Source organism: Macaca fascicularis, chromosome 2, assembly GCF_037993035.2.
Source record: "Macaca fascicularis isolate 582-1 chromosome 2, T2T-MFA8v1.1".
Taxonomy (NCBI): domain Eukaryota; kingdom Metazoa; phylum Chordata; class Mammalia; order Primates; family Cercopithecidae; genus Macaca; species Macaca fascicularis.
In genome coordinates, this window is record NC_088376.1 from 113,127,501 (window position 1) to 113,145,357 (window position 17,857).

Consider the following 17,857-nt stretch of genomic DNA (forward strand, 5'->3'; position numbering starts at 1 on the left):
CTTCCAGGATTTGCAAGAACCAAATTGCTCAACAGTATGTATGTTTAGAGGGGTTAGACTCCTTTTTAAAATCTGGATCTCTAACCACCTTCTCTTCTGATAGTGTCAAACCACCCCCACCCTCGATCCTCCCACCCCCAAGAAAAAGAAAAGATACTCCTGTTAAATGAAGGCTCTTTAGGGGTAGGTGCTAGGTATACTCTCGGCTAGACTGATTCAAAGTTAAGTCCTTGTGGTCACATGGTTGACTTGAAGGATGAGAAGGTATATGCATTTATGACCTTTTCCTACCCCCCTGAAGAAACTTCACTGGCCTCCTGGTTACTCACCTTGAAGAGAGTACCATCCATTTTAGTGAAAAACACATCTGTCACCTAGGACATGACATGGTTGCAGTTGACAGGAAAAAAAAAAAAATCTCATTTAGCTGTTTTAGAGTTGGTGGCATTCAGAATAGTCCCTCCTGAGAAAGAATTGTAACCAGATTCCCTTTAAAAATGAGTTCCCCTCCCTTTCCCCCCAAAGGACACATCTTGAAGCAGAAGGTCGGGGAGTGGGGGCGGTGCAGGAGAAATGTAAAGGCTTTTACTTTGCATAAGGATGGGGGACTGGGGAAAGGTGAAGCAAAGCCCAAGGACACCATGCTAAGGGCAAAAGTAGGAGACCATCTCAGAACTGAGAGAATTGTGTCTTCTGCTTTTTGAAGTAGACTGTCACACTCAGGCAGCCTGTCAATGCTGAATGTTAGGACTTCTGTCTCTGCTGGAGACACCGCCTGGTGCAAGTCAGCGTTTAGTGTTTGACAGCTTTCTCAGCATTCCCTGACTCCGTTTACCTTTACTCCGCATCCCATTCTCTTACTGCCTATCTGAAGGATTGGATGGGCAGAGTATAGGTGGCGGTGGTTGGTCCTCCCCGTATGTTGTCCATTTAATTCCAGAGCACTGATTTTTCCGAAGTGTGCTCTGCCCTGGGAAAATGGACACATGTTCCTCACAATGGGAATAACTAATTACTTCTTTTCTTACAGAAAAAGTTGGTGATTCAAGGAAAGCACATTGCAATGCATTATAGCAATCCCAGACCTAAGTTTGAAGATTGGCTTTGTAACAAGGTAAGCATATGTTCTTCCCAAATAGACAAAACTCCTTTAGGATATTGCTGTTTTTTCTGTTTGTTTATTTGACTGTCCAAACAAGGAAATTAGTACTCAGTCACCAGTAATATTCATGGTTTGTAACTTTCCGTGGGTCCTCCTACACTGGTATTGGATGATAGAACTAGAGATTTCGTTTATTAAGATGCATGTTCTGCCAGGCATGGTGGGTCACGCCTGTAATCCCAGCACTTTGGGAAGCCAAGGCGGGTGGATTGCTCGAGGCCAGGAGTTCGAGACCAACCTGGCCAACATGGCAAAACCCCGTCTCTACTGAAAATACAAAAATTAGCCGGGCATCATGGTGCGTGCCTGTAATCCCAGCTACTCGGAGGCTGAGGCAGGAGAATCTCTTGAAGATGGAAGGCAGAGGATGCAATGATCGCGCCACTGCACTCTAGCCTGGGTGACAGAGATGCCAAGATCGCGCCACTGCACTCTAGCCTGGGTGACAGAGTAAGACTCTGTCTCAAAAAAACAAAAAAGATGCAGGTTCTAAGCCCAGTGATTAAGATTTTAGGTGTGTGTCATGTTACTGTTTATTGAATTCTAGAGCTCTCAGTTTTTGGCATAGTCTCTTAACTGTATTAACCAAAATAGTTGAGAACCCTGCTAAAGTTATATAAGGTTTACCATTTTGAACTTGAATGTTGACACTGATATTTTGAGAGTGCTCAAACTCTGTCCCCTGTCCAGTAGGGGACTAGACAGTGGTTAGTTTACCTTGTGTTTGTTTATATAGGATGGGATGTATAGTGCTCTGTTGATACAAGGAAGAACTCCACCAGTGGCTTGCTGTAGAGTTTTCAAATTAACTAAACCCTTTCCTCGGCTTGATAATAATGGGATTCTTCTTCAACATACAACAAACTTTGTTTTTCTTGGGAGATTTTAACAGTGTTACATTCTGAATTTTTAGATTATGTCCCCATGTCTCAGCTACACGAGACTTTCTGCTTTTCTGTTAGTTACTGGGACCAACCCCGTGGCCCCACTGTTATTGTTACTAGAAAGCCTGGCCTAATGTGAGAAATAATTACAGATAAAACTTTTTTTTTCAGTGCTGCCTTAACAATTTCAGGAAAAGACTAAAATGCTTCCGATGTGGAGCAGACAAGTTTGGTAAGACTGGATTCAGCTGTTTGCAATATGCATTAAAACCTGACTAACTGGGGCAGGAAGCGGTGGCTCAATGTAACCCCACCACTTTGCAAGGCCAAGGTGGGAAGATCACTTGAGATATTAGTTCAATACCAGCCTGGCAAGAGATAGCAAGACCCTGCCTCTACAAAAAAAAAGAAATTTTAAATTATCTGGGGTGTGGTGGCACACACCTGTAGTCCTAGCTACTCAGGAGGCTTAGGTGAGAGGATTGCTTGAGTCCAGGAGTTGAAGGCTGCAGTGAGCTATGGTCATACCAGTGCACTCCAGCCTGGGCAACAAACAAGACCCTGCCTCCCAAAAACCAAAACAAAAATCTGACAGATAGGGTTGTTAACTGTGAGCTTGAGGAAAAGTATAGATTTTAGTGTACTTAAACAACTTGTCTGATTTCTTTAAATCTTTTCCCTTAGGTAATGCTGCTCATGATTGTGAGAGCACAAAAAGTTCTTTTGTTTTCTAGAATCAAGTCTGCTCACCTGGTTTGCATTCTGCATCTGCCTTTCTTTAGTACAGGGTAGTGGCAGTCCCACTGTGGCCCAAAGTTTGCATTCTCTGTTAACCATGTGACAATTAATGAGGTTTTAATATAGGCACAAATGCTTAAAAAAGAAAAAAATGGGCCGGGCACGGTGGCTCAAGCTTGTAATCCCAGCACTTTGGGAGGCCAAGACGGGCGGATCACGAGGTCAGGAGATCGAGACCATCCTGGCTAACATGGTGAAACCCCGTCTCTACTAAAAAAAATACAAAAAAACTATCCGGGCAAGGTGGCGGGCGCTTGTAGTCCCAGCTACTCGGGAGGCTGAGGCAGGAGAATGACGTAAACTGGGGAGGCAGAACTTGCAGTGAGCTGAGATCTGGCCACTGCACTCTAGCCTGGGCAACAGAGCGAGACTCCGTCTCAAAAAAATGATAATAATAAAAAAAATTTTTTTTAATTAAAAAATGATTGTTTTGTTTGGTTAAAATAAAAACTTGTGGGGTTTTTAATGTATTTCTTTGGTGAAAATACATTAGTTGTTTGTCTTTAATTGGATCACTTTCCCTTCTAGACTCTGAACAGGAAGTGCCTCCTGGAACCACAGAGTCGGTTCAGTCTGTGGATTACTACTGTGATAGTAAGTTCATACATGATCTTTTGGTCTTCATGTTAAAAATTGACCGCAGTTGTCAGGAGATCGAGACCATCCTGGCTAACATGGTGAAACCCTGTCTGTACTAAAAATACAAAAAATTAGCCAGGTGTGGTGGCACACACCTGTAATCCCAGCTACTTGGGAGGCTGAGGCAGGACAATGGCGTGAACCCGGGAGGCGGAGCTTGCAGTGAGCCAAGATCACACCACTGCACTTCAGCCTGGGCAACAGAGCGAGACTCTGTCTCAAAAAAAAAAAAAAAAAATTGACCTCAGTTGGAAATTTCTGTTCTACCCTTTTTTAAGGAGCAGCAGCAGCTTCAGGTTGTCCCTTAAAAGATTGGATTTTTAGAATCTTCTCCATGTCAGGGTAGAAAATACACTAGGAACATCCCAAATGGATTTATTTGTTTGTACTTGACGCTGTCTTGGAAAACATTGGTGCATTGGTGGTGGGAATGCATGTGTATGTCATTTGTCTCGTTTACCCCTAGCGATCATTCTTCGGAACATAGCTCCGCACACTGTGGTGGATTCCATCATGACAGCACTGTCTCCTTACGCGTCTTTAGCAGTCAATAACATCCGCCTCATAAAAGACAAACAGACCCAGCAAAACAGAGGCTTCGCATTTGTGCAGCTGTCTTCTGCAATGGTGAGGTTCTTATCGATTCTTTCCTTTTTAAAAGAAACAGCTTTAAGAGGCAAATGTGGTTCATCCAGTTTTGAAACCATGTCTGAGGCTCCTGAAGCCCAAGATGCAAGGCTCCATAATGACAGTTTTTGCACTGCTAAATTACAGGACTGATGACTTCAGTATAGGCAACTGGCAGAATTTTTTGAGCCACAGTTTAGTCCTTTGTACTTGGTTTTTTGTTGTTGTTCTTTTTTGGGATGGAATCTCTGTCACCCAGGCTGGAGTGCAGTGGCACCATCTCGGATCACTGCAACCTCTGCCTCCAGGGTTCAAGCGATTCTCCTGCCTCAGCCTCCTGAGTAGCTGGGATTACAGGTGCCCACCACTACGCTCAGTTAATTTTTGTATTTTTAGTAGAGACAGGTATTTGCCATGTTGGCCAGGCTGGTCTCGAACTCCTGACTTGAAGTGATCTGCTCACCTCGGCCTCCCAAAGTGCTAGATGTACTTTGTTTTAGATTGGTTTAGCATTTGCTCTTTAGGTAATACTGGAAACCTTCACATCTTAGAGGAAAGAGGAGATATTCCTTTCTTGAGGTTTCATATCTGCAAACACAATAAGGAATTAATTACTTTTTTTTTTTGTATATAGAAAACTATTTCTTTGAATGGGGTAGATGGTAGGGAGAGATTTTTAATTACATTACAAATTTTTTTCTTCACATTCTCCTTCAGGATGCTTCTCAACTGCTTCAGATATTACAGAGTCTCCATCCTCCTTTGAAAATTGATGGCAAAACTATTGGGGTTGATTTTGCCAAAAGTGCCAGAAAGTGAGTGGCTTCATTGTCCTTGTTTCAAACTACTGCATCTGCACATCTGTACAGTGTGCTAACTGAACGCCAAGCCTGTATGTACCCCAAGTATGTTGAGACACTGTGATCTTCCCTGATTGCCAAGGCCAGGAGGGACACGTTTGTCTTCTTTTAGTGATTATTCCCTCCTATCCTCTATAATCAGTTGATGAAGTTGCCTGAAATGGTTTCAGATCAGGAGAAAGGCAAGCATGGCAGATGGGTTGAGAACACATGCTTTGCAAACTGCAGCAGTATAGTGCTAACCCATCCAGAAATAATGCATTCCTTCCAGAACAGCGTGCTAATAATTTCATGTATATAGTGCTTAACTCTAGCATTGTAAATTTCCCTTTTTTAGTATAATTGCACATCGAAAAAAATGCTTTATTAGATGGCAGGTTACAAGATAGAACAATGATACTATAGGGCCACTTGCTTACTGAGGAATTTCCCCATGAAGAGCCCTCCCACTATGAAATGTGGCCTTGCTGGCATTTGAGACCTGACAAAGGGTGGAGTGAATCAGTTTCCTTGGTGGTGTAGGGGCACTAATTGTGGGAATACTGAGATAGAATCACATGATTGGATCTTTGTGGTTTCAGAGACTTGGTCCTCTCAGATGGTAACCGCGTCAGCGCCTTCTCTGTAGCTAGTACAGCTATTGCTGCTGCTCAGTGGTCATCCACCCAGGTAAGATCAAGGATCTTTTTGCTCAAGGTAGTATGGTGGTGGTGGTGCCCAGATTCATAGACATGACCTCTCCTGTAGTGGTACTCGAGATACGAGCTCTCTCTTTTTTTTTTTTTTCCGAGACGGAGTGTCACTTTTGTCACCCAGGCTGGAGTGCAATGGTGTGATCTTGGCTCACCCACAAGCTCCACCTTCCGGGTTCAAGCGATTCTTCTGTCTCAGCCTCTTGAGTAGCTGGGATTACAGGCGCCTGCCACCACACCTGCCTAATTTTTGTATTTTAGTAGAGACAGGATTTCACCATGTTGGCCAGGCCGGTCTTGAACTCCTGACCTCAGGTGGTCCACCCACCTAAGCCTCCCAAACTGCTGGGATTATAGTCATGAGCCACGGCGCCCAGCAATACAAGCTTATTTTTAAGGACTTCTGAATTTTTTTCTTTAATGCCCACTAAATTTGTCTTTGTCTCATTTTGATGTTTTGTAGTCTCAAAGTGGTGAAGGAGGCAGTGTTGACTACAGTTATCTGCAGCCAGGTCAAGATGGCTATGCCCAATATGCCCAGGTAGGTAGATTTTAGCAGCATCCACCTTAGAGTCTTTCAGAGTGTGTCTGAGAATAGCAGCTTTAATGGTGGACTTTTCTTCAGTACTCACAGGATTATCAGCAGTTTTATCAACAACAAGCTGGAGGATTGGAATCTGATGCATCATCTGCATCAGGTAGTAAACTTCATCTCCCTTTTAACTTTTGTTTAAGCACTTACGGTTGAAGAAATACGATTAAATGTCCTAACTGGACCAAAAGCTACAAGCCATTTCTCTGTAAGATTGTAGGGGGCATGGCTGGGCACGGTGGCTCACTCCTGTAATCCCAGCACTTTGGGAGGCCAAGGCAGGTGGATCACGAGGTCAGGAGTTCAAGACCAGCCTGGCCAACATGGTGAAACCCCATCTCAACTAAAACTACAAAAATTAGCCAGGTGCGGTGGCAGGCGCCTGTAATCCCAGCTACTCGGGAGGCTGAGACGAGAGAATTGCTTGAACCCAAGCGGCAGAGATTGCAGTGAGCCGAAATTGCGCCACTGCACTCCAGCCTGGGCGACAGAGTGAGACTCCATCTCAGGGAAAAAAAAAAAGAATGTAGGGGGCATATTCAGGGCTGTCGTCATGTACCCAAGGTTCTGGGGAAGATTACGGTTATATGTGTACACCAAGAGTTAATACAAGGTCTTAGAGACCATGTTGTGATGAGTTTAAATTCTTGCAATTCAACTCTGTATTTCCCTTCTCTGTGTTAGGAGTCATGGGTGCCCACATAAGTTCAGGTGAGCAGAGAGGATGTGGCCCTGGAGTCTGGTGCTCAGACATCAATCAGAAGAGCCACTCTAAGAAACCTTGGCTTGGCCGGGCGCGGTGGCTCAAGCCTGTAATCCCAGCACTTTGGGAGGCCAAGACGGGCGGATCACAAGGTCAGGAGATCGAGACCATCCTGGCTAACATGGTGAAACCCCATCTCTACTAAAAAATACAAGAAACTAGCCGGGCGTGGTGGCGGGCGCCTGTAGTCCCAGCTACTCGGGAGGCTGAGGCAGGAGAATGGCGTAAACCTGGGAGGCAGAGCTTGCAGTGAGCTGAGATCCGACCACTGCATTCCAGCTTGGGCGACAGAGCGAGACTCCGTCTCAAAAAAAAAGAAACCTTGGCTTTAATTTTTGTATCAGGATTTTAAAAGACTTGTGAGTTAAATCTTTCTCAACCCCAAAGCAGATGTAGATCCTTTCTTCTCTCTCTCTCTTTTTTTTTTTTTTTTTGAGACGGAGTCTCGCTCTGTCGCCCAGGCTGGAGTGCAGTGGTGCAATCTCGGCTCACTGCAAGCTCCACCTCCCGGGTTCACGCCATTCTCCTGCCTCAGCCTCCCGAGTAGCAACTACAGGCACCTGCCACCACGCCTGGCTAATTTTTTGTATTTTTAGTAGAGACGGTGTTTCACCATGTTAGTCAGGATGGTCTCAATCTCCTGACTTCGTGATCCGCTCACCTCAGCCTCCCAAATTGCTGGGATTACAGGCGTGAGCCACCACGCCCAGCCTCTTCTCTTTTCTTAGCCATGATACAGAATCCTTAACTTTGTGTATCACATCTAGTAGAATTAAAAGAAAATGAAAATATTATAGATTCCAGGGTACTTAGTGGGAATTAGCTTATGAAAAACTGACATACACAATGACAGAAGAAAGCTAGATTGGGCATTACAAATAAAGATGTTTGTGTTGGCGTTCAGTGCCTTGGCTTTCCCTAACCCTTGTGTTTATCATCAGGCACAGCAGTGACCACCACCTCAGCGGCTGTAGTGTCCCAGAGTCCTCAGCTGTATAATCAAACCTCCAATCCACCTGGCTCTCCGGTAATCCTATTGTCCTATATACAGAACTCGTGGCTGATGGGGAAATTTTGTTTTGCTGTACAAGTATTCAAGTATTACCCTTTCCTTGTTATATGAGCCAGGATTGAGTAATACACACTTCAACCTTATTTCTTTCTGTTGTCTTAAAATATTAACCTTATGATATATATGTGCATATATATTTTAAATATAAAATTTCAACTGTGTATTTATACTGTATGCATGCTTCAACTTGACCTTTAGAAAGTTGTCGCCGGGGCCGGGCACAGTGGCTTGCGCCTGTAATCCCAGCACTTTGGGAGGCCGAGGCGGGTGGATCACAAGGTTAGGAGATCGAGACCATCCTGGCTAACGTGGTGAAACCCCGTCTCTGCTAAAAATAAAAAAAACATTAGCCGGGCGTGGTGGCAGGCGCCTGTAGTCCCAGCTACTCGGGAGGCTGAGGCAGGAGAATGGCGTGAACCTGGGAGGCAGAGCTTGCAGTGAGCCAAGATGGTGCCACTGTACTCCAGCCTGGGCGACAGAGCGAGACTCCGTCTCAAAAAAAAAAAAGTAAGTTGTCGCTGGGCGCGGTGGCTCACGCCTGTAATCCCAGCACTTTGGGAGGCCAAGGCGGGCGGATCACAGAGTCAGGAGTTCAAGACCAGCCTGGCCAACATGGTGAAACCCCGTCTCTACTAAAAATACAAAAATTAGCTGGGTGTGGTGGCACATGCCTGTAATCCCAGCTACTCGGGAGGCTGAGGCAGGAGAATTGCTTGAACCCCGGAGACGGAGGTTGCAGTGAGCCAAGATTGTGCCACTGCAGTCCAGTTTGGGCAACAGAGCAAGACTCCGTCTTGAAAAACAAAGCAGGTGTCAACATGTGTTTTGCTGAGGGATTGCCTTAGATTATTGCTACAGTGTGTCTGTCAGGGGAGCCCTTCCTTCTGGATGATTGCAGTGATTTAGCTCTCTTAAAAGGCTTTACAGTTGAAATTATATTGAAGCTGCTGTTCTTTCCAGACTGAGGAAGCACAGCCTAGCACTAGCACAAGTACACAGGCCCCAGCCGCTTCCCCTACTGGTGTAGTTCCTGGTACCAAATATGGTAAGCCAAACCTCATGGGGCTGTTGACAGTTGGAAGGTCCTAGTTGTTGTCTTTGTTTAATGAGAGTTCTCCCTTTGCGGGTGTCAGAGGGACACTTGGGGATGTGAGACAGAGAAGAAACATTAGGCCTGCTGCATCTCACTGGCTTAGAATTTGAAATAAAGCCATTTTCTTACCTGGAATGACTGTATGCTGGATTTTGTTTTTGCAGCAGTACCTGACACGTCCACTTACCAGTATGATGAATCTTCAGGATATTACTATGATCCGACAACAGGGCTGTATTATGACCCCAACTCGCAAGTAAATGCGCTGCTTTCCTCTTCAGTTTCACTAGAAGTATTTTAGTTTTGCGTAGTGCATTTATGAGGCGTAAAATGAAATATTTCCTGCAAAAGAATATATGACTCAGATTAGTTTTAACTTCTTCAAAGCCACCAAAATGTAGTTTTTATTTGGAGATTGGTAAGTTTTAATTTTAGGGTTAAAAAATGTTTTGAGGTATAATATACACACCGAAAAATACACAAAACAGAAATGTGCAATTCTTTGAATGTTTACATGTATATACATTTGTATATTACATGTGTATATACGCCACCCACTTATTCCCAGCCTGCCTAATCCCCATGCCCATTGCTGGTCAGTAACCTCTGTCTTCAATAACCACTATTTTGATTTCTGTTGCCATAGATTATTTTATCAAGTTACAATTTATGGAAAGACCTAGCTAGAAATTTTAAATCGTACTTTTTCTCCCTATTAAATTCACTATTTTAACTTTTTAGAGTGTACAAATCAGTGGCTCTTAGTATATTCACAGTGTTGTGTAACTGTTACCACTGTGTAATCTCAGAACATTTTCATCACTCCAAGAAGAAACCCTGTACCTGTTAAACACTACCCATTCTGTGCTCCCCTCCTGTAACTACTAATCTACTCTCTGTCTCTATGGATTTCCTTTTTTTTTTTTTTTTTTGTGTGTGTGTGTGTGGCACAAACTTGGCTTACTGCAGCCTCCGCCTCCTGGGTTCAAGCAATGTTCCTGCCTCAATCTCCCAAGTAGCTGGTAGCTGGGATTACAAGCGCCCACCACACCCAGCTAATTTTTGTAGTCGAGACAGGGTTTCACTTTGTTTGCCAGGCTGGTCTCGAGCTCCTGACCTTATGTGATCCACCTACCTCGGCCCTCAGAGTGCCAGGATTACAGGCATGAGCCACTGCGCCCAGCCCTCTGTTCTTGATATTTCATATAAGTGGAGTCAGACAATAGATGACCTTTTGTGTCCTGCATCCTTTACTTTGGTTCCCTGTGTATTCTTAAGGGTAGAATTTAGCAGATGTATGGAGTGATGTTTTATTTTTGGTGGCATATATAACTTTTAAAAGGGAAAAACAACTTTAACACCCCATAAATAACTATTTGTGAGCGGGAGCTGTATATATAGAGCAGTAAAATAAGTATTTTTAACAGGAACTTGATATTGATAGGTTGTGGTTTCTGAGAGATTGAAGTGTGAAGCTGTGTGCGACCTACCTAAGCAGGCCAAGCCTCTGCATGCCTCTTCCACTTCTCTCGTTTGTGAAGCCTGGCCATTTATTTCCCTGTCAGTTCTCTTTGGTGGCCTTAGAAGTTGTGTCTGTTAGCCACACCACCTTACCCAGAAGAGACAGACACTGTCTCCTGGGTCCCTGTTGAGTAGATAGAGTGAGCGACTAGAAAATAAAGGAGAGGAAGAGGATATGTGACACCTCTCCTCTGTTGCAATTCCTGTTGAGCTTGGGTCTCTTCACCAACACCTCCTTCCAGCTCTGAGGTAGTGTTTACATCCTGTGTGTGGTTGCCTGGTATCCAAAGAATTCTACGTGGATGGGCCCAATGATGAGCTGTTGTCATGGCAGATGTCTGAACTCCATGACACGCCCACCTGTTCTGGCTGCCTGGTTTACGTAAACAGTCTGTGGAACAGAGTGAGACAAATTGCTCTTTGGGTGCCCTCTAGGTAGGCCCAGGGATTAGATTAATGGGAACTAGACTTTTTTTATTTTTATTTTTATTTTATTTTTATTTTTTTGAGACAGAGTCTTACTCTGTTGCCCAGGCTGGAGTGCAGTGGTGCGATCTTGGCTCACTGTCACCCCCATCTCCCAGGTTGAAGCTATTCTCTTGCCTCAGCCTTCTGAGTAGCTGGGATTACAGGCGTGCCGTCATGCCCAGCTAATTTTTGTATTTTTAGTAGAGATGAGTTTTCACCATGTTGGCCAGGCTGGTCTCGAACTCCTGACGTCAGGTGATCCTCCCACCGCCACCTCCCAAAGTGCTAGGATTACAGGCATGAGCCACTGCGCCTGGCTGGGAACTAAACTTTTTAAATAAACCATATTCTATTTTTATTCTAGCAGTGTCACACCTCTTCACTAGGTGGTTCATCATGTTTACCTATACCAAGGTGTGCCAAGGGTCCTTTCTGGGATCTTTTTTTTTTTTTTTAACGAAATATTTATTTAATCGACTGACATAGTGGAAAGTCTGCATTAATTGTTTTTTCTTTGTTGTTTTCTAGTACTACTATAATTCCTTAACCCAGCAGTACCTTTACTGGGATGGGGAGAAAGAGACCTACGTGCCAGCTGCAGAGTCTAGCTCCCACCAGCAGACGGGCCTGCCTCCTGCAAAAGAGGGGAAAGAGAAGAAGGAGAAACCCAAGAGCAAAACAGCCCAGCAGGTCAGAACATGACCCATATTTCTCTCATTGAGGTACTGGGCTGAACTCTTGGTTTGGGGGTTGTAGCATTTATGTCAGTATTATTTGGATTCTTAGAAATTGGGCTCTATGTTTTATTCATACTAAGTTCTTAGAGCATTTTGCAGTTTTTTATTGTTACCATATCTTGACTGTCAGTTAACCTGTGTACTTAGGGAAAAAAGCCCTGGAAATCTCAAAGCTTTTCAAGCAGAATTTATGAATGACTTTGGTTGTATGTGATAGCATCTAATGGAAATATTTGTAGGTAGAAGTAAGAGTAAAAGGGGTTTGTTACAGGGCATATAGTTGAGATAAGATCCTTAATGGCTCGTTCTCATGGCACAGGGAACTAAATGTGTTTTCGTTGGTGTTTGTTGTTTGACGTTAGATCGCCAAAGACATGGAACGCTGGGCTAAGAGTTTGAATAAGCAGAAAGAAAACTTTAAAAATAGCTTTCAGCCTGTCAATTCCTTGAGGGAAGAAGAAAGGAGAGAATCTGCTGCAGCAGACGCTGGTTTTGCTCTCTTTGAGAAGAAGGTAATAGCAGGCATGGCCAGTATGTCATGATGGGAACTTACCTAAAACTTGAGGCTCATGGCTTGTCCTCTGTTTCCCAGGGAGCCTTAGCTGAAAGGCAGCAGCTCATCCCAGAATTGGTGCGAAATGGAGATGAGGAGAATCCCCTCAAAGTAAGGGAGTACCACCAGTGTTTTAAAGACCCTATCTGTGGTTTGTGTTTCACTTTAAGGCTCAGCTGCATCTTGGCTAATGTGATTCCTACTTAAAACTGAATGTGATCTCTGTTGGTGGGTATTGGAGCAGTTTCCGCACATAGATTCCATGTTTGGGGCTTTGTTTTCTGTGATAGCAGATGAGATGGAGCGACAAAAGAAGCTTCAATTCCTAAGCTCAGTTAATTAAGTTTCATTGCATCTATGAGTAGAGAGTTTTAATGGTCTGGAAAGAGAAAATTAAGACAAGAAAAAGCTTGTTTTACTAGATAGATACCGGTCTGGGTGGGCCATTATTCTGATATGTTGTATTTGGGATTTTTATGTGTGGTCAGTGGTTTGAAAATAGTCACTCAGTCTAGGCAACATTGCAAGACTTTGTCTCTACTAAAAATTAGAAACAAATTAGCTGGGTGTGGTGGCATGCATCTGTAATCCTAGCTACTTGGGAGGCTGAGGTAAGAGAATTGCTTGAGCCCAGGTGATCAAGGCTGCAGTGAGCCACTGCACTTTTGGGGGATCATACCATTGCACTCCAGCCTGGGCAGTGAGCAAGACCTTGTCTCATTTTAAAAAAGAGGCTGGGCGCGGTGGCTCACACCTGTGATCCCAGCACTTTGGGAGGCCAAGGCAGGCGGATCATTTGAGGTCAGGAGCTTGAAACCAGCCTGACCAACGTGGTGAAACCCCATCTCTACTAAAAATGCAAAAAATTAGCCAGGGGTGGTGGCAGGCGCCTGTAGTCCCAGCTACTTGGGAGGCTGAGACACTTGAATCACTTGAACTTGGGAGATGGAGGTTGCAGTGAGCCGAGATTACGCCACTGCACTCCAGCCTGGGCAAAAGAGCGAGACTCCTTCTCAAAAGAAAAAGAAGGTAGTCACCCAGGAATCCATTTCTTGGGCTCCAAGAAGGTTGGTACCAAGAGGCTGTCAGGCCTAGCACTTAAGGACCTGACTACTACATGCAGTTGACAAAATGTGATTCACTACTAAAGCGTGACATACAGTAATGAGGATTTGCTAACATTTCGGATGAGGCATTACTTTATCCAGGTACATAGCCATCGCCATCTTCCTACTGTACATTTCCAGTGACCTGCCTTCCTTTTGTCCCCAGAGGGGTCTGGTTGCTGCTTACAGTGGTGACAGTGACAATGAGGAGGAGCTGGTGGAAAGACTTGAGAGTGAGGAAGAGAAGCTAGCTGACTGGAAGAAGATGGCCTGTCTGCTCTGCCGGCGCCAGTTCCCGAACAAAGATGCCCTAGTTAGGCACCAGCAACTCTCAGACCTTCACAAGGTGGCCATGCTTCTCTGAGCTGATCTGAGGGGGGCGAGAGGAGGCAGTGAGACAGTTTGAGTGCCCTAACAGTCCTGATGGTTCCAAATATACTTGCTGTCTAATGACGGCCTTACAGAAAGCTGTTCCCGATGACGGTGAAGGGAGTCTGGCAGCTCCACACACATCAGACTATAGTTTTTATGTGATTGTGTATTGTTTGGGCTTTGGCTTTTAAAATACAGTAGATGTTACTAATGTTATGACATTTCAAATTAAGATGATCTGAGTCCTTACTGTGTCTTTCAAATCTTTTATATAGCAAAACATGGATATCTACCGACGATCCAGGCTGAGCGAGCAGGAGCTGGAAGCCTTGGAGCTAAGGGAGAGAGAGGTGAATGGGAAACTGCCACAAGAAAGAGGATATTGGGATAATCGCCTTTAGATTTTATTTGTAGCCTTTAGTTCCAGATCCCAGGGGGAGGGTAGAAGGATTTGTCACACCCTTGTCATCTGACCATTGTAGTTCATACAGCCTAGACCCAGGGTCTGTGTGCTTTGTGCACCTCACATTGTCCCTTCATCATAAGGGTTCACAAGGCAGAAGCACACTGCTGAGACTGCTCACAAGTCTTGAATGCCAGAGCTTGCTGCTTCAATACACTGGATTTTTTTTATGGAGAGAGTGGTCTAGTTTGGCCTGGCTGGAGAAGCCTTCATGGGCAATGAAGGGGGCTTCAAATTAATCCCAAGAGACAGCAGGACATGAGGTTATTGCAGGTGATATGAAAGGAAGGGTGGGCAGGGCATGGTGAGCAGATCTGGGAACAAAGGCAAGAGTGAAGCCTGTGACATAGTAGTGGGCAAGTAGTTAGTGCTGGTGGTTGGGGCAGGTTGGCGGCCATGTGGGCAGGGATTTAAATGCAAATACAGTCCTGTGGGTTAGAAATGAGCAAGTGGGTTAGAAATCTCCCACCCCGAGATAATTCTGACGTGTCTGTAGTTAAGGCTTTTGCTTTTCTTCTCCCCCCATCCTTCCCACCCTGTTATCTATGATTCCACCTCCCCAGGGACTACTGAACAGGTCTCTGGAAGCCTCCTTGATGTTGGAGATAAGCCTTTCCAAATGTTGGAGGTATACCTGTCCAAATGCTGAGGAGAAAGGGCAATTCTGCCTTCCTCTTCGCAGGCTGTACCCACTGCCCAGTGGGCTGGTTGAAGAGCTTGACAGAGGGTGGCTAATTAAATAAAACTGCTTGTTGGAGACATAGTTCTGCCCCTGGTTCCGCACAATTCATATCTACAAATTTAACATTTTAGATATGACTAGGTATGATGAGGGGAACCAGGGAATTTGGTATTTCAGAGCAGTCTAAAAAAAGCATTCTCCAGACTTAAAAATACTTGAGGGGATAGTTTTGAATAGGTACATTAGACAGTTACAGGTTGAGGTCTGTGAACATTTCCAGCAGTGTTTTTTCTCCCATAGATGAAATACCGAGACCGAGCTGCAGAAAGACGGGAGAAGTACGGCATTCCAGAACCTCCAGAGCCCAAGCGCAAGAAGCAGTTTGATGCTGGCACTGTGTATGTGATGTGCACATTTTCCAGTTCGTAAGCTGGGGCCCTGGCTGTTTTAAGTAACTGTGTGTTTGCCACTGGCAGGAATTACGAGCAACCCACCAAAGATGGCATTGACCACAGTAACATTGGCAACAAGATGCTGCAGGCCATGGGCTGGCGGGAAGGCTCTGGCTTGGGACGAAAGTGCCAAGGCATTACAGCTCCCATTGAGGTAAGCAGTAGGGTCAGGCCTTGATGTTTGCCACACTTACAGGCTGGTTCCAGAGAGGAGATCAGAGCACTCATAGAGCCTGGGACCCAGGAGCAGCTAGCTTTACCTTAGCATGAAGGGGCAGATTACAGGCATGAGCTCACACCTGTAATCCCAGCACTTTGGGAGAGCAAGGCAGATACATTGAGCCCAGGAGTTTGAGACCAGCCTGGGCAACACGGTGAAACCCCGTCTCTACTAAAATACAAAAAATTAGCTGGACGTGGCATCGTTTACCTGTAATTCTAGCTACTCAGGAGGCTGAGGCAGGAGAATTGCTTGAACCTGGCAGGAGGAGGTTGCAGTGAGGCGAGATCATGCCACTGCACTCCAGCCTGGGCAACAGCGAGACTGTCTCAAAAAAAAAAAAAGAAAGTTTAGTAGGGTTTTCACCCATGATAAATCTTTAAATTGATCAGAGCCCACATTGAGGCATCATATCCTGGGGTCAGAGGCCCTTACCCACTGGCTTTCTAGGCAGGAGCTCCACCCGTAATTGCCCCTGCTCTGTCCTGGGAGCACAGCTTAGGTCAGACTCTTGTAGACCATGTTCATCCTGTTTATGTGAGTTCTGCTGACATCGAGCTGTCCTGTGTAATCTGTGCCTGTAATTACCAGGCCTTTCCCACGCTTCAGAGGAGTACTTTGGGGCCCTTTCCTAGGCATGGATGCTTGCTGAGCAAGCATTGAGGGGTGGGTGATTTGCTTCATCTGCCTGTGTTCCGTAGCCCATTTTATTCCTCCAATCCTTAAACTTGCTCCTGGTCTCTTCTGGAGAAATCCTTGTCTTCATATAGTTTCCTCTCTTCTGTCTCCTGGTGGGTGGTCCTGCTGGGTAAGGAGTGGGCATGGTGAGAGGTGGAGCAGCCCATACCCCACCTGCCAGCTGACAGTCTCTGTGCTTCTCTAGGCTCAAGTTCGGCTAAAGGGAGCTGGCCTAGGAGCCAAAGGCAGCGCGTATGGTTTGTCGGGTGCCGATTCCTACAAAGATGCTGTCCGGAAAGCCATGTTTGCCCGGTTCACTGAGATGGAGTGAGAGAGAGAGAGAGAGAGATATGACAAGGAGCACAAGAAGTGGTCCATCTTCTCCTGGATTCGCTCTTACCGCCTGTCTCTTTAAGGGCATGCCTTGTGCTATTAATAGATCTTAGGGTGAACCACTTCATTCTGCAGGGTTCTCCCTCCCACCTTAAAAAAGTTCCCCTTATGTGGGTTGTCTGGTGAATGGCCTTCCTTCCTGCCAGAGGGCTTGTGAACAGACCGGAGAGGACAGTGGGTTTTTTATACTTCAGTGTACATAGTGTAATGTAGCGTGTTTACATGTGTAGCCTATGTTGTGGTCCATCAGCCCCTCACATTCCTAGGGGTTTGAGATGCTATAGGTGGTATGTGACACCAAAGCCACCTCTGTCATTTGTTGTGATGTCTTTTCTTGGCAAAAGCCTTGTGTATATTTGTATATTACACATTTGTACAGAATTTTGGAAGATTTTCAGTCTAGTTGCCAAATCTGGCTCCTTTACAAAAGAAATACCTTGAGAAATGGGTGTCCTGTGTCTCTTTATTCTTGGGTGGATAGGTGGGTCAAGCATGTCTGAGCCAGTCAAGCCTGGTTGATGAAATCAGTTTATTTCTTGCCCCCATTCAAGTTCAGATTTATTTATTTATTTATTTATTTTTTAAGGCAGGGTTGGCCAGGCGTGGTGGTTCACGCCTATAATCCCATCACTTTGGGAGGCCAAGGTGGATTGCCTGAAGTCCAGGAGTTTGAGATCAGTCTGGCCAACATGGTGAAACCCCATCTCTACCAAAAATACAAAAAAATTAGATGTGTTGGCGTGCGCCTATAATCCCAGCTACTAGGGAGACTGCAGCCTCGACCTTCCAGGCTCACGCGATCCTCCCGCTTTAGTGTTCCAAGTAGCTGGGACTACAAGCACACACCACCGTGCAGGCTAATTTTTTAATTTTTTGCAGAGATGGGGCCTCACTCTGTTGCCCAGGCTGGTCTTGACATGTTCAGATTTTTAAGTTCAAGAGTTTAACATGTTTTAGCCAGGCAGTGGATCACTCCTGTAATCCCAGCACTTTGGAAGGCTGAGGCGGGCGGATCACCTGAGGTTGGGAA

At 45.2% G+C, this 17,857-nt stretch overlaps 1 protein-coding gene across 12 annotated transcripts in view; it reads left to right on the top strand.

Moving 5' to 3' along the window:
* Window positions 1-17,272, top strand: part of RBM5 (RNA binding motif protein 5) — a 31,843-nt gene extending 14,571 nt beyond the window's left edge. For 2 of the 12 annotated variants that reach the window (XM_005547174.4, XM_074032265.1), the window contains 19 exons: window positions 1,031-1,114; window positions 2,218-2,278; window positions 3,373-3,438; window positions 3,950-4,110; window positions 4,828-4,925; window positions 5,552-5,639; window positions 6,126-6,203; window positions 6,288-6,360; window positions 7,959-8,044; window positions 9,050-9,134; window positions 9,347-9,438; window positions 11,700-11,861; window positions 12,271-12,420; window positions 12,501-12,572; window positions 13,734-13,913; window positions 14,215-14,289; window positions 15,385-15,482; window positions 15,561-15,690; window positions 16,640-17,272. In XM_005547174.4, coding sequence (XP_005547231.1) covers window positions 1,031-1,114; window positions 2,218-2,278; window positions 3,373-3,438; window positions 3,950-4,110; window positions 4,828-4,925; window positions 5,552-5,639; window positions 6,126-6,203; window positions 6,288-6,360; window positions 7,959-8,044; window positions 9,050-9,134; window positions 9,347-9,438; window positions 11,700-11,861; window positions 12,271-12,420; window positions 12,501-12,572; window positions 13,734-13,913; window positions 14,215-14,289; window positions 15,385-15,482; window positions 15,561-15,690; window positions 16,640-16,765 — 1,965 coding nt within the window. In that variant the 3' untranslated portion in view covers window positions 16,766-17,272. Of the gene's footprint in view, window positions 1-1,030; window positions 1,115-2,217; window positions 2,279-3,372; window positions 3,439-3,949; window positions 4,111-4,827; window positions 4,926-5,551; window positions 5,640-6,125; window positions 6,204-6,287; window positions 6,361-7,958; window positions 8,045-9,049; window positions 9,135-9,346; window positions 9,439-11,699; window positions 11,894-12,270; window positions 12,421-12,500; window positions 12,573-13,733; window positions 13,914-14,214; window positions 14,290-15,384; window positions 15,483-15,560; window positions 15,691-16,639 lie in introns of all 12 variants that reach the window. The other 10 variants (XM_074032268.1, XM_074032269.1, XM_065540619.1 and 7 more) reach the window with 7 other exon arrangements.
* Window positions 17,273-17,857: the final 585 nt, after the last annotated feature.